The following is a 12468-nucleotide window of genomic DNA, read 5'->3' as shown; positions in this document are numbered from 1 at the left end:
AGGTGGGCACAATTTCATTCTCTCGCCCTACAGAGGCGGCAGTGGACCAAGAGAATGGATCCGCTAGAGAGAACATTGGCGATTCCACAAAAGGTAAATGACTCTACGATGGTGGGAGTCGATGAGGAATTTAGAATGAGGGATTCTTTGGGTAAATCACAACGACGCCAATCTTTGCAGATGGTGGGCTCACCTACAGCAGATGACACCTGAAGGGTCCTGGGACCAGGCAGACAGGAGAATGTCTTCAGATTACAAGGAGTTGAAAGCAGTCTGGGAGGAGGTCATTCCCCCCAAAATCAAGAATTCTAAGGTACAGATCGGGTCAGACAACATGAAGGTAGTGGCACATAGAAATCAGGAGGATGCCCGGCGCAAACTACTACTGGGCAGAACAAAACATAATGTCCTTATCCACAGTTATGTATCTACATGGGATAGAAAATGTGGAATTGGACAAAGCTGCAAGAGATTAAATCCAGGGGAATGGCGCCTCAAGTAAGGAGATACTTGAATAATCCAGAGGTGGGGCTTCCACAAATGGATTTGTTTGCTTGTCGCAGAAACTGGTTAACTACTTCTCTATTGATCCAAAGGGTGTCTATAACCTCAGCCAGAAGAGTTAGTGAGATTCCAGCGTTTTCAGTAAAACCTCTCTGATGGGGAGGATAGGATTGTCTTAGAGACCTTTCATTCCTCCCTAAGGGAGTGTTGGATTATCACAGGTTTTAGAAAGTTGTGCTTCCTTCTGTGAAAGACCAAAGGCTGAAGCTGGAAAGGTTTTCCAGAAGTTGGATGTTAGAAGATATATTCTACAATATTTAAAAGCCACAGAATCCTGGAGAGAGTCAAATTCCTTTTTTGTTCAGTTCCAGAGAAATAGGAGAAGCATGAAAGCTTCATCCATGGCTAGATGGGCAAACTTGGCAATATGTGAGGCCTATGAGACCATGGTGAAGGATGTGCCTAAGATTCTTAAGGCACATTCAACTAGGTCGATATCAACCTCCTGGGTGGAGAGAGCCTCCGCCTCCATTGAACAGATTCTGAGGCTGTAACATGGGTCAGCCCTCATATATTCGTGAAGGATTAGAGTAGAATTGACCGACAATATGATCTGTCCTTTGGGTAAAGGTTTTACAGGTGGTAGTCCCACCCTAGACCAGGGATCAGCAACCTGCGGCTCTCCAGCTGTTGTGAAACTACAATTCCCAGCATGCTCCATTTATTTCTATGGGAGTTCTGAGAAGAAAACAGCAAGTAGGCAATTTGGGAATTGTAGTTTCACAACATCTGGAGAGCCGCAGGTTGCTGATCCCTGCCCTAGACCATTGATCTGGTGCTTTCATGGAGGCTGAAGGGGAAAAAACTAATTAGTCTTACTGAATTCCTTTTTCACAAAACCTCCACGATGGCACCGCATATGTCCCTGCCGTAACTTCAAAAATCTGTATCTCCTGACAATGAGGAGAAGGTGAAGGAGGGTCCTTTTCAGTTTCTTGTCTTTCTGCCTGGTGGGCCAAGGATCTTCTTATGGTCTAATGCAGTGAAGCCCAACTTGCGGCCCTCCAGCTGTTACAACTTCTAGCATGCCTGGACAGCCTACAACTATTATGGCTTGCTGATAGTTGTAGTTTTGCAACAGCTGGAGGGCCGCAGGTTGAGCATGGCTGGTCTAAGGTGCCGTCATGGAGGTTTTGTGAAAAAAGGAATTACTGATAAGACCGATAAGAGTCTACAAGTGGGTAGGACCCAGGGTGATGTAATGTCAGCCTACACCAGTGTCTCATTGTTTATGGGTAGAGCAGTTTAACCACAGGGTGTGCTTTCCTAAGGCTGACCCCTGCATGTTATGAAGTGCTCCAAAATCAAAGCAATATATAGAAATATGTTAAATCGGGATTGAAGGCTTCAACTAAAGAAGTGGATGAACCCAGTCAATGCTCCAAGGAGCCAGTATCCAGGTCCTCCTTGAGACAACTTTTTGGCAGACTGCCTAATTTCACTGAGCAAGAAGTCAGGTGTCAGCTGTAGGAGTCTCCTGGTTGGCTACTACAGCTGTCACTCAGAGCAGAGGGGAGGAGCTATGAAGCAGCTGAATGCAGAGTGAAGCTCCGCCTCCAGGGCATGAGAACAGATTTTGTCAGAATAAATCTTCATATTCTCACTGCTCCTGATGAGAAACATTCTAGAAAACCTAAGGTTCCTTTAACCTAACCCTTAAAGGAACCTCTCTGCAAGGAGGCGAGATGAGCCAGAAATAATTTAGGAAGGAGTGAAAAATCACATATGCTAAGATATTCATCTTTCCAGTGTCTGTGATGCCCCTGAGCTTTTGGGTGCCCTAAACTGGGCAACATTTCGAGATATTGTGGAGCTTCCTTTCTTACCATTTCTCGCACCCCAATGAACTAAGATGATAGCAGGAAAACGGACTCCTAAGAAAACTCTGAAGGACCCGATTGATTGGTGGGATTCTGTGTGAAAAGCCGGACTCTCGTGGTCCCTCGTAGGCTTTGAAGACCTCCGCTTCTGAGATGTAAGAAGGGAGACCCGCTCTTTTATTATGTGCAGTGGTATTACTGATGTCTACAGGACCACCCAACGCTTGGATGATTTATGGAACTAGTGTCGTATACAGGGCCTCTGGCGACACCTGTCCTCACATGCCCGAGCCCATTAATGGGAGATGTCGTTACCTCTCCGGTGCTTCTGAGGGCTGTTTCCTCCACTTCCCCGCACCCCCTCAACAATGCGAGCTGACAAGTCTGACCACATGTGAAGAATGTTAGAATACATCTCTGCACATACAAGAATGAAGATGGAGCAGATATGAGAGCCAAGTACCTGGGGACACTCCATGAGATTGTCACTGTGGGCAGTTTGTGACTTTTATAGTCTTCTACTTTTTATGTTAGAGGGTTGGACGCCCCTACCACACGGGGTCTGACACAGGTTCCTTCTGAGATCACATCTCCCTGGTATGAGAAATCTTGCTGTTAGAACACCTTCAGAGACCTCTCACCGCCTCCGCTCCTGGGAGCATGTAATGGCCGCAAAAACCACTTCCTGACCAAATGTTATGTGCTCATATCTGCATCATGGCCAGGAGGGAAATGTCCTTCTTCTTGTGACACCTAAAGCCCCATCGCTTTATTATATAATACCTCAGAGTTTTTTTAACAATTTTAGAGGTTTCTGCCAAAATCGGCTCCAAAAAATGCCTTAAAACAGCCTCCCATAAATGTCAGTGGGAAGCAGCACTTCCGTGTAAGAAAGCAGAAGCGCGCGCTGTCCTGGGGCAGAATCGGCACTGGATCTCCCATTCAAATGAACGAGAAGCAGAAAAACCAGCTCCATGTAAGTCCAGGTGTTTTTTGGTGCAGATCTGAAAATTCAGCTTTGTATTGAACCCATCGGTTAAAGAAGGAAGCGTCAAAAACTGCATGAAAAACTTTTTTTCGTGCTGAAAAGACTCGTGTTTTTCAAAATGGATCATGTGAACTGGCCCTGAGAATATAATACTGCCCTCTACACTGATTGTAGCTGTCACCCACATGCCAGGTAGAGCGGAGGCTGAGCACTGCGCCTCTTCAGACACCTTGACCAGACCTGCTGCGTTGGTCCTTCTCTGCACAGACTCTGAAGCCATTTGGTGGAGCAGACTGGAGCTCCATGAAGTCCCTGCCGTTCCCCATAATCTTCTCCGTATACAGTAAGTCATCAGCCTGTCTCCTAAATAATGGGACCCCCTCCTGACCGCCCTACCGATGGACGCATGATATGTAGGACTTACACTTGGGGACACAGCATAAAACCGCTGCACGTTCATAAAACCTGCTAATCTAATGCCTTCTCCCACATTTCTAATCTGATGGGAACGTTTGGGAAAATCTTGAGCTTTAAAATAAACTGGACAAAATCCAAGTAATTTCCGTAAGTGCTGTCGCCCCTTTACGTCTGGACCACAAACCCTACATTGGGTATAAACGGGAGCGCAGATACTCCTGTGACCTGTAAAGGGATCGTTCAGTATTTCGCTGACATTTCTCGAATGTCTCCTCGTTACGGTTGGAAGGATCGTACCGAGAAAACAGTCACTCTCTCTAATCGTCTTTATACTGTACAAACACTTTCACATTTTATTTTTACCTATAATTTTTCCCAAGTGTGAGAAAAATCGTTCATATGGCGTAAGGTTAAGCCTGGGGTATCCTCTAGAACAGTGAGACCGAGTGCCCAAACTGCAGCCAAATAGCCACTTATTTATCGCGAAGTGCCAATACGGCAATGTAACCTGAATACAATATAATATATCTTTCATGTACGTTATCATTTAGCTATAATAGCCTGCCTACATTCAGTGCGCTGCCTGCGCTGTTCATAGTGCGCCCTGCGCTGATGAATGGCAGGAAAAGTCTAAGGCATTTTGCTTCACCATAGACTTTTTCCGGGGTGCGGGTGCCCACAGAGAGGGCTCTGAGTGCCGCCTCTGGCACCCGTGCCATAGGTTCGCCATCACTTCTCTAGAATCTGAACACAAAGCAAATGCTCTGCAGGTATCGGAGTCCCAACTGTGCCCTGTAGAAGGTACAGGACAGGTCTAGGAGGAAGAGCACAGAGTAATGTAGAAGGCGGAGGACAGGTCTAGAAGAAGAAGGAGCACAGAGTACTCTAGAAGGTGGAGGACAGGACTAGGAGGAGCACAGAGTAATGTAGAAGGCTGAGGACAGGTCTAGAAGAAGAAGGAGCACAGAGTACTCTAGAAGGTGGAGGACAGGACTAGGAGGAGCACAGAGTAATCTAGAAGGTGGAGGACAAGACTAGAAGGAGGAGCACAGAGTAATGTAGAAGGCAGAGGACAGGTCTAGAAGGAGGAGCACAGAGTAATGTAGAAGGTACAGGACAGGTCTAGAAGAAGGAGCACAGAGTAATGTATAAGGTACAAGTCAGGTCTAGAAGGAGGAGCAAAGAGTAATGTAGAAGGTACAAGTCAGGTCTAGAAGGAGGAGCACAGAGTAATGTAGGAGGCAGAGGACAGGTCTAGAAGGAGGAGCAGAGTAAGTAGAAGGCTAAGGACAGGATTAGAAGGAGGAGCACAGAGTAATGAAGAAGGTACAAGTCAGGTCTAGAAGGAGGAGCACAGAGTAATGTAGAAGGCAGAGGACAGGACTTAGAAGTAGGAGCACAGAGTAATGTAGAAGGTACTGGACAGGTCTAGGAGGAGGAGCACAGAGTAATGTAGAAGGCAGAGGACAGGTCTAGGAGGAGGAGGAGGAGCACAGAGTAATGTAGAAGGCAGAGGACAGGTCTAGGAGGAGGAGCACAGAGTAATGTAGAAGGTAGAGGACAGGTCTAGGAGGAGGAGCACAGAGTAATGTAGAAGGTAGAGGACAGGTCTAGGAGGAGGAGCACAGAGTAATGTAGAAGGCAGAGGACAGGTCTAGAAGGAGGAGCACAGAGTAATGTAGAAGGTGGAGGACAGGTCTAGAAGGAGGAGCACAGAGTAATGTAGAAGGCAGAGGACAGGACTTAGAAGTAGGAGCACAGAGTAATGTAGAAGGCACTGGACAGGTCTAGGAGGAGGAGCACAGAGTAATGTAGAAGGCAGAGGACAGGTCTAGGAGGAGGAGCACAGAGTAATGTAGAAGGCGGAGGACCGGTCTAGGAGGAGGAGCACAGAGTAATGTAGAAGGCAGAGGACAGGTCTAGGAGGAGGAGCACAGAGTAATGTAGAAGGCAGAGGACAGGTCAAGGAGGAGGAGCACAGAGTAATGTAGAAGGCAGAGGACAGGACTAGAAGGAGGAGCACAGAGTAATGTAGAAGGCAGAGGACAGGTCTAGAAGGAGGAGCACAGAGTAATGTAGAAGGCAGAGGACAGGTCTAGGAGGAGGAGCACAGAGTAATGTAGAAGGTGGAGGACCGGTCTAGAAGCAGGAGGACAGAATAATGTAGGCGGCCAGCTGTTAGGGTTATCGTGTTTATATGTTTTCTACATATAACATGTTATGTGTTGCTTGCTGTCTACATATAACATATTGTCACGTCATGTCTTGTGTCATTGGCAGCACATATTCCTGATGGAGCAGCAGCATTACCGGGAGGAGGGGATCACGGAGGACGCGGTCATCTTCACCAATAACCAGGCCATACTGGTACGCGCCTGATACTGTGTCCATATACCGTCAGCTCCTCATATTGGATGGTGCTGTGATAATGTGAGGGATTCTGGAGTGTGCAGAAGAAGTTCTTTAGTACTAATGTAGTGGTCCAAGCCCCCCCCCCCCACCCCTGGGTTCCTGCAGGCATGATGGCAGGTGGTGCCTCTCACATCACATGTCCCATAATCCCACCGTGATGGTGCAGGATGAGACGCCTTCACTTCTGATGGAGATTTTTTTGTTTTGACATAGGGGGTTGTTGGCTGCAGCTCCCATGGTCTTGAATACTGTAGTCATACCCTTCTCTTCGGAAGTTGAAGTTCCCCTTTAAGCTGAATATTGCTCTCCCGTCCCCATCTCTAGGATCTGTTCCTGGCGCGACCCTGGGGCATCCTCTCCATTTTGGATGAGCAGACCTCATTTCCACAGGTGAGTGACATGTGATCTATGGGGATCCCTCCATCTTGTGTGTCATCCCGTGCTCCTGTTTGGTTTTACCGGCCCCTGGTCATTATACACTGCTCAAAAAAATAAAGGGAACACAAAAATAACACATCCTAGATCTGAATTAATTAAATATTCTTCTGAAATACTTTGTTCTTTACATAGTTGAATGTGCTGACAACAAAATCACACAAAAATAAAAAAATGGAAATCAAATTTTTCAACCCATGGAGGTCTGGATTTGGAGTCACCCTCAAAATTAAAGTGGAAAAACACACTACAGGCTGATCCAACTTTGATGTAATGTCCTTAAAACAAGTTAAAATGAGGCTCAGTAGTGTGTCTGGCCTCCACGTGCCTGTATGACCTCCCTACAACGCCTGTGCATGCTCCTGATGAGGTGGCGGACGGTCTCCTGAGGGATCTCCTCCCAGACCTGGACTAAAGCATCTGCCAACTCCTGGACAGTCTGTGGTGCAACGTGACGTTGGTGGATAGAGCGAGACATGATGTCCCAGATGTGCTCAATTGGATTCAGGTCTGGGGAACGGGCGGGCCCGTCCATAGCATCAATGTCTTCGTCTAGCAGGAACTGCTGACACACTCCAGCCACATGAGGTCTAGCATTGTCTTGCATTAGGAGGAACCCAGGGCCAACCGCACCAGTATATGGTCTCACAAGGGGTCTGAGGATCTCATCTCGGTACCTAATGGCAGTCAGGCTACCTCTGGCGAGCACATGGAGGGCTGTGTGGCCCTCCAAAGAAATGCCACCCCACACCATTACTGACCTAATGCCAAACCGGTCATGCTGGAGGATGTTGCAGGCAGCAGAACGTTCTCCACGGCGTCTCCAGACTCTGTCACGTCTGTCACATGTGCTCAGTGTGAACCTGCTTTCATCTGTGAAGAGCACAGGGCGCCAGTGGCGAATTTGCCAATCTTGGTGTTTTCTGGCAAATGCCAAACGTCCTGCACGGTGTTGGGCTGTAAGCACAACCCCCACCTGTGGACGTCGGGCCCTCATATCACCCTCATGGAGTCTGTTTCTGACCGTTTGAGCAGACACATGCACATTTGTGGCCTGCTGGAGGTCATTTTGCAGGGCTCTGGCAGTGCTCCTCCTGTTCCTCCTTGCACAAAGGTGGAGGTAGCAGTCCTGCTGCTGGGTTGTTGCCCTCCTACGGCCTCCTCCACGTCTCCCGATGTACTGGCCTGTCTCCTGGTAGCGCCTCCATGCTCCGGACACTACGCTGACAGACACAGCAAACCTTCTTGCCACAGCTCGCATTGATGTGCCATCCTGGATAAGCTGCACTACCTGAGCCACTTGTGTGGGTTGTAGACTCCGTCTCATGCTACCACTAGAGTGAAAGCACCGCCAGCATTCAAAAGTGACCAAAACATCAGCCAGAAAGCATAGGAACTGAGAAGTGGTCTGTGGTCACCTTCTGCAGAACCACTCCTTTATTGGGGGTGTCTTGCTAATTGCCTATAATTTCCACCTGTTGTCTATCCCATTTGCACAACAGCATGTGAGATTGATTGTCACTCAGTGTTGCTTCCTAAGTGGACAGTTTGATTTCACAGAAGTGGGATTGACTTGGAGATACATTGTGTTGTTTAAGTGTTCCCTTTATTTTTTTGAGCAGTGTATAATAGTCCACTCTGTGTGACCGTGGCGGTCGGATGGGAATCATAACATACCTGTGTAGAAACCCCTCGGTGCATCTACCTCCCATGATGCATCTTCTGTCACTTTATACTACTGGGAGGGGCTTACTGGTCACATGACATCTGACATCACATACCCTGTGGTCCGGTTCAGCTGATGTCATTCCCTAATATAAATTGTTTTAGGCATCTGACTCGTCTTTTGTGGAGAAACTCAACGCTGGTTGTGGAACAAATCCTTACTATGAGCGAATCCGAGGAAAGGATCCGGGATTCATCGTTCATCACTACGCCGGAAAGGTAACCGGCCTACACCCAATCTCCATATCTTGGTAGCTTTACTCCTAGTGACCTTAATAGCCGTGGCTCCACCCTCTAATGGCCTTGGCATTAGTAGCCCCACCCCTTTTGGGCATTGGCCGTGGTAGCTCCACCCCCTGATGACCTTTGCCCTGCCGCTGGCGGTATATTCTGATGCTCCTCATCCCCCCTCTCAGGTGCAGTACACGGCAGTCGGGTTCTTGGAGAGGAACAGGGACACGATTCCAGTGAACATTCAGAACCTGTTTATAAACAGCGAGACCTTATTACTGAGCCTGCTCTTCTCAGGTAGGTTGTCACTGATGATCTCATTGCGGACGTGTGGTTCTAGGGGGTAGGTTCTCTCTTGTAACCCCTGCCCCCAGTGTATTGAAAGGTAGTAAGTCTTGTATTCTTGATGATTCCCTCAGCCAGCATCTCTAGAACGGGAACCCTGATGCCCATTCACAGGGAGAAGGTAAGTGATTGTAGGCCATGCTCCTCCACGTTGTCACACTGTTCATGTCGTCATCTACGCGGTGAACAATGTCATGCTTTTTCACATTAAATTATTGAAAATGTAAATCCCTTTCCCAACCATTTCAGTGAGTGTTTTGTGTCTACATTACAGGCTCTGATGTCACAGGATAAAGCTTCTACCCGTAAGATGTCTGTTGGGGCGCAGTTTCGGGTATGGATGTTCTCCTTGATATGCTTTTATAGTGTGGTGGTGAGATGTGCCTATGGAGGTTCTCCTTGATATGCTTTTATAGTGCGGTGGTGAGAAGATGTGCCTATGGAGGTTCTCCTTGATATGCTTTTATAGTGCGGTGGTGAGAAGATGTGACTATGGAGGTTCTCCTTGATATGCTTTTATAGTGCGGTGGTGAGAAGATGTGACTATGGAGGTTCTCCTTGATATGCTTTTATAGTGCGGTGGTGAGAAGATGTGACTATGGAGGTTTTCTTTGATATGTGAGCTGAGCTTTGAGCTTGACTGTGGAGCTTCTCTGTGTTGTGTGATGATGTGGTGGCAAGGCGCCGTGATTATGGAGGTTCTCCTTGATATGCTTTTATAGTGCGGTGGTGAGAAGATGTGACTATGGAGGTTTTCTTTGATATGTGAGCTGAGCTTTGAGCTTGACTGTGGAGCTTCTCTGTGTTGTGTGATGGTGTGGTGGCAAGGCGCCGTGATTATGGAGGTTCTACTTGATATGTGTGATGCTGAGGAGCTGTGACTGGATGTTCTCCTTGGTATGTCAATGTTGAGGAGCCTCAACGTCAGATCAGCTGGTTTTGTGTTCTGCTCTTTGTTATGACTCTGCCTCATCTGACCACAGCGGTCACTTGGTGTTCTCATGGAGAAGATGTATGCTGCCAGCCCCCATTTCATCCGCTGCATTAAACCTAACCGTGAGAAGCAGCCTGGCGTTTTCCGGCTTGATGAAGTGCTGAACCAGGTGAGGAGCACTGTGGATAATCTCAGTATGTGGACGTGATGCTGCATGGATACCCCACTTACGGGCATCATTCATCTTTTTTTCCAGCTGCGGTACAATGGCCTGATGGAGACGCTGCGGATACGCAGGGATGGCTTCTCATGGAGACCTTCCTTCCAGGACTTTGTCGGGCAGTGAGTAGCTTCTTCCTCTGTGCCTGAGGGGCATCATAGGAATACAGAGAAACACTCTCACAATGAGGGTCTCTGGCCCTGGTCACATGTACTGTGCTGTGAGTGCCCCCTGTTGGTGGGAGGGGGAAGTCTGAGATGGGGATTATAAGTCGCCCACGTTCTGCCAAGTCAAGGTACAGCCGTGTATGACGCGGTCATGTGATCTACGCTGGGGTCACTGTACAGCCATGTATGACGCGGTCATGTGATCTACGCTGAGGTCACTGTACAGCCGTGTATGCTGCGGTCATGTGATCTACACTGAGGTCACTGTACAGCCGTGTATGCTGCGGTCATGTGATCTACGCTGAGGTCACTGTACAGCCGTGTATGCTGCGGTCATGTGATCTATGCTGAGGTCACTACAGCCGTGTATGCTGCGGTCATGTGATCTACGCTGAGGTCACTGTACAGCCGTGTATGCTGCGGTCATGTGATCTACGCTGAGGTCACTGTACAGCCGTGTATGACGCGGTCATGTGATCTACGCTGAGGTCACTGTACAGCCGTGTATGCTGCGGTCATGTGATCTACGCTGAGGTCACTGTACAGCCGTGTATGCTGCGGTCATGTGATCTACGCTGAGGTCACTGTACAGCCGTGTATGACGCGGTCATGTGATCTACGCTGAGGTCAATGTACAGCCGTGTATGACGCGGTCATGTGATCTACGCTGAGGTCACTGTACAGCCGTGTATGACGCGGTCATGTGATCTAAGCTGAGGTCACTGTACAGCCGTGTATGACGCGGTCATGTGATCTACGCTGAGGTCACTGTACAGCCGTGTATGACGCGGTCATGTGATCTACGCTGAGGTCACTGTACAGCCGTGTATGACGCGGTCATGTGATCTACGCTGAGGTCACTGTACAGCCGTGTATGACGCGGTCATGTGATCTACGCTGAGGTCACTGTACAGCCGTGTATGATGCGGTCATGTGATCTACGCTGAGGTCACTGTACAGCCGTGTATGACGCGGTCATGGATCTACGCTGAGGTCACTGTACAGCCGTGTATGCTGCGGTCATGTGATCTACGCTGAGGTCACTGTACAGCCGTGTATGCTGCGGTCATGTGATCTACGCTGAGGTCACTGTACAGCCGTGTATGACGCGGTCATGTGATCTACGCTGAGGTCACTGTACAGCCGTGTATGACGCGGTCATGGATCTACGCTGAGGTCACTGTACAGCCGTGTATGACGCGGTCATGGATCTACGCTGAGGTCACTGTACAGCCGTGTATGATGCGGTCATGTGATCTACGCTGAGGTCACTGTACAGCCGTGTATGACGCGGTCATGTGATCTACGCTGAGGTCACTGTACAGCTGTGTATGCTGCGGTCATGTGATCTACGCTGAGGTCACTGTACAGCTGTGTATGCTGCGGTCATGTGATCTACGCTGAGGTCACTGTACAGCCGTGTATGCTGCGGTCATGTGATCTACGCTGAGGTCACTGTACAGCCGTGTATGCTGCGGTCATGTGATCTACGCTGAGGTCACTGTACAGCCGTGTATGACGCGGTCATGGATCTACGCTGAGGTCACTGTACAGCCGTGTATGACGCGGTCATGTGATCTATGCTGAGGTCACTGTACAGCCGTGTATGACGCGGTCATGTGATCTACGCTGAGGTCACTGTACAGCCGTGTATGCTGCGGTCATGTGATCTACGCTGAGGTCACTGTACAGCCGTGTATGACGCGGTCATGTGATCTACGCTGAGGTCACTGTACAGCCGTGTATGACGCGGTCATGTGATCTACGCTGAGGTCACTGTACAGCCGTGTATGACGCGGTCATGTGATCTACGCTGAGGTCACTGTACAGCCGTGTATGACGCGGTCATGTGATCTATGCTGAGGTCACTGTACAGCCGTGTATGCTGCGGTCATGTGATCTACGCTGAGGTCACTGTACAGCCGTGTATGACGCGGTCATGTGATCTACGCTGAGGTCACTGTACAGCCGTGTATGCTGCGGTCATGTGATCTACGCTGAGGTCACTGTACAGCCGTGTATGACGCGGTCATGTGATCTACGCTGAGGTCACTGTACAGCCGTGTATGCTGCGGTCATGTGATCTACGCTGAGGTCACTGTACAGCCGTGTATGACGCGGTCATGTGATCTACGCTGAGGTCACTGTACAGCTGTGTATGACGCGGTCATGTGATCTATGCTGAGGTCACTGTACAGCCGTGTATGCTG

At 48.9% G+C, this 12468-nt stretch overlaps 1 protein-coding gene across 1 annotated transcript in view; it reads left to right on the top strand.

Annotated features, from left to right (window-relative positions):
- LOC120992224 (myosin-IIIa-like) overlaps positions 1 to 12468 on the top strand; it is a 73491-nt gene that overhangs the window by 42504 nt on the left and 18519 nt on the right. The window contains exons 13-20 of the mRNA XM_040421058.1: positions 6070 to 6156; positions 6526 to 6591; positions 8467 to 8580; positions 8778 to 8889; positions 9012 to 9058; positions 9212 to 9271; positions 9921 to 10040; positions 10128 to 10213. Coding sequence (XP_040276992.1) covers positions 6070 to 6156; positions 6526 to 6591; positions 8467 to 8580; positions 8778 to 8889; positions 9012 to 9058; positions 9212 to 9271; positions 9921 to 10040; positions 10128 to 10213 — 692 coding nt within the window. The remainder of the gene's footprint in view (positions 1 to 6069; positions 6157 to 6525; positions 6592 to 8466; positions 8581 to 8777; positions 8890 to 9011; positions 9059 to 9211; positions 9272 to 9920; positions 10041 to 10127; positions 10214 to 12468) is intronic.

The sequence above is a fragment of the Bufo bufo genome, chromosome 2 (genome assembly GCF_905171765.1).
Source record: "Bufo bufo chromosome 2, aBufBuf1.1, whole genome shotgun sequence".
Classification (NCBI taxonomy): Eukaryota; Metazoa; Chordata; class Amphibia; order Anura; family Bufonidae; genus Bufo; species Bufo bufo.
This window is presented reverse-complemented; position numbering and strand designations above follow the sequence as displayed.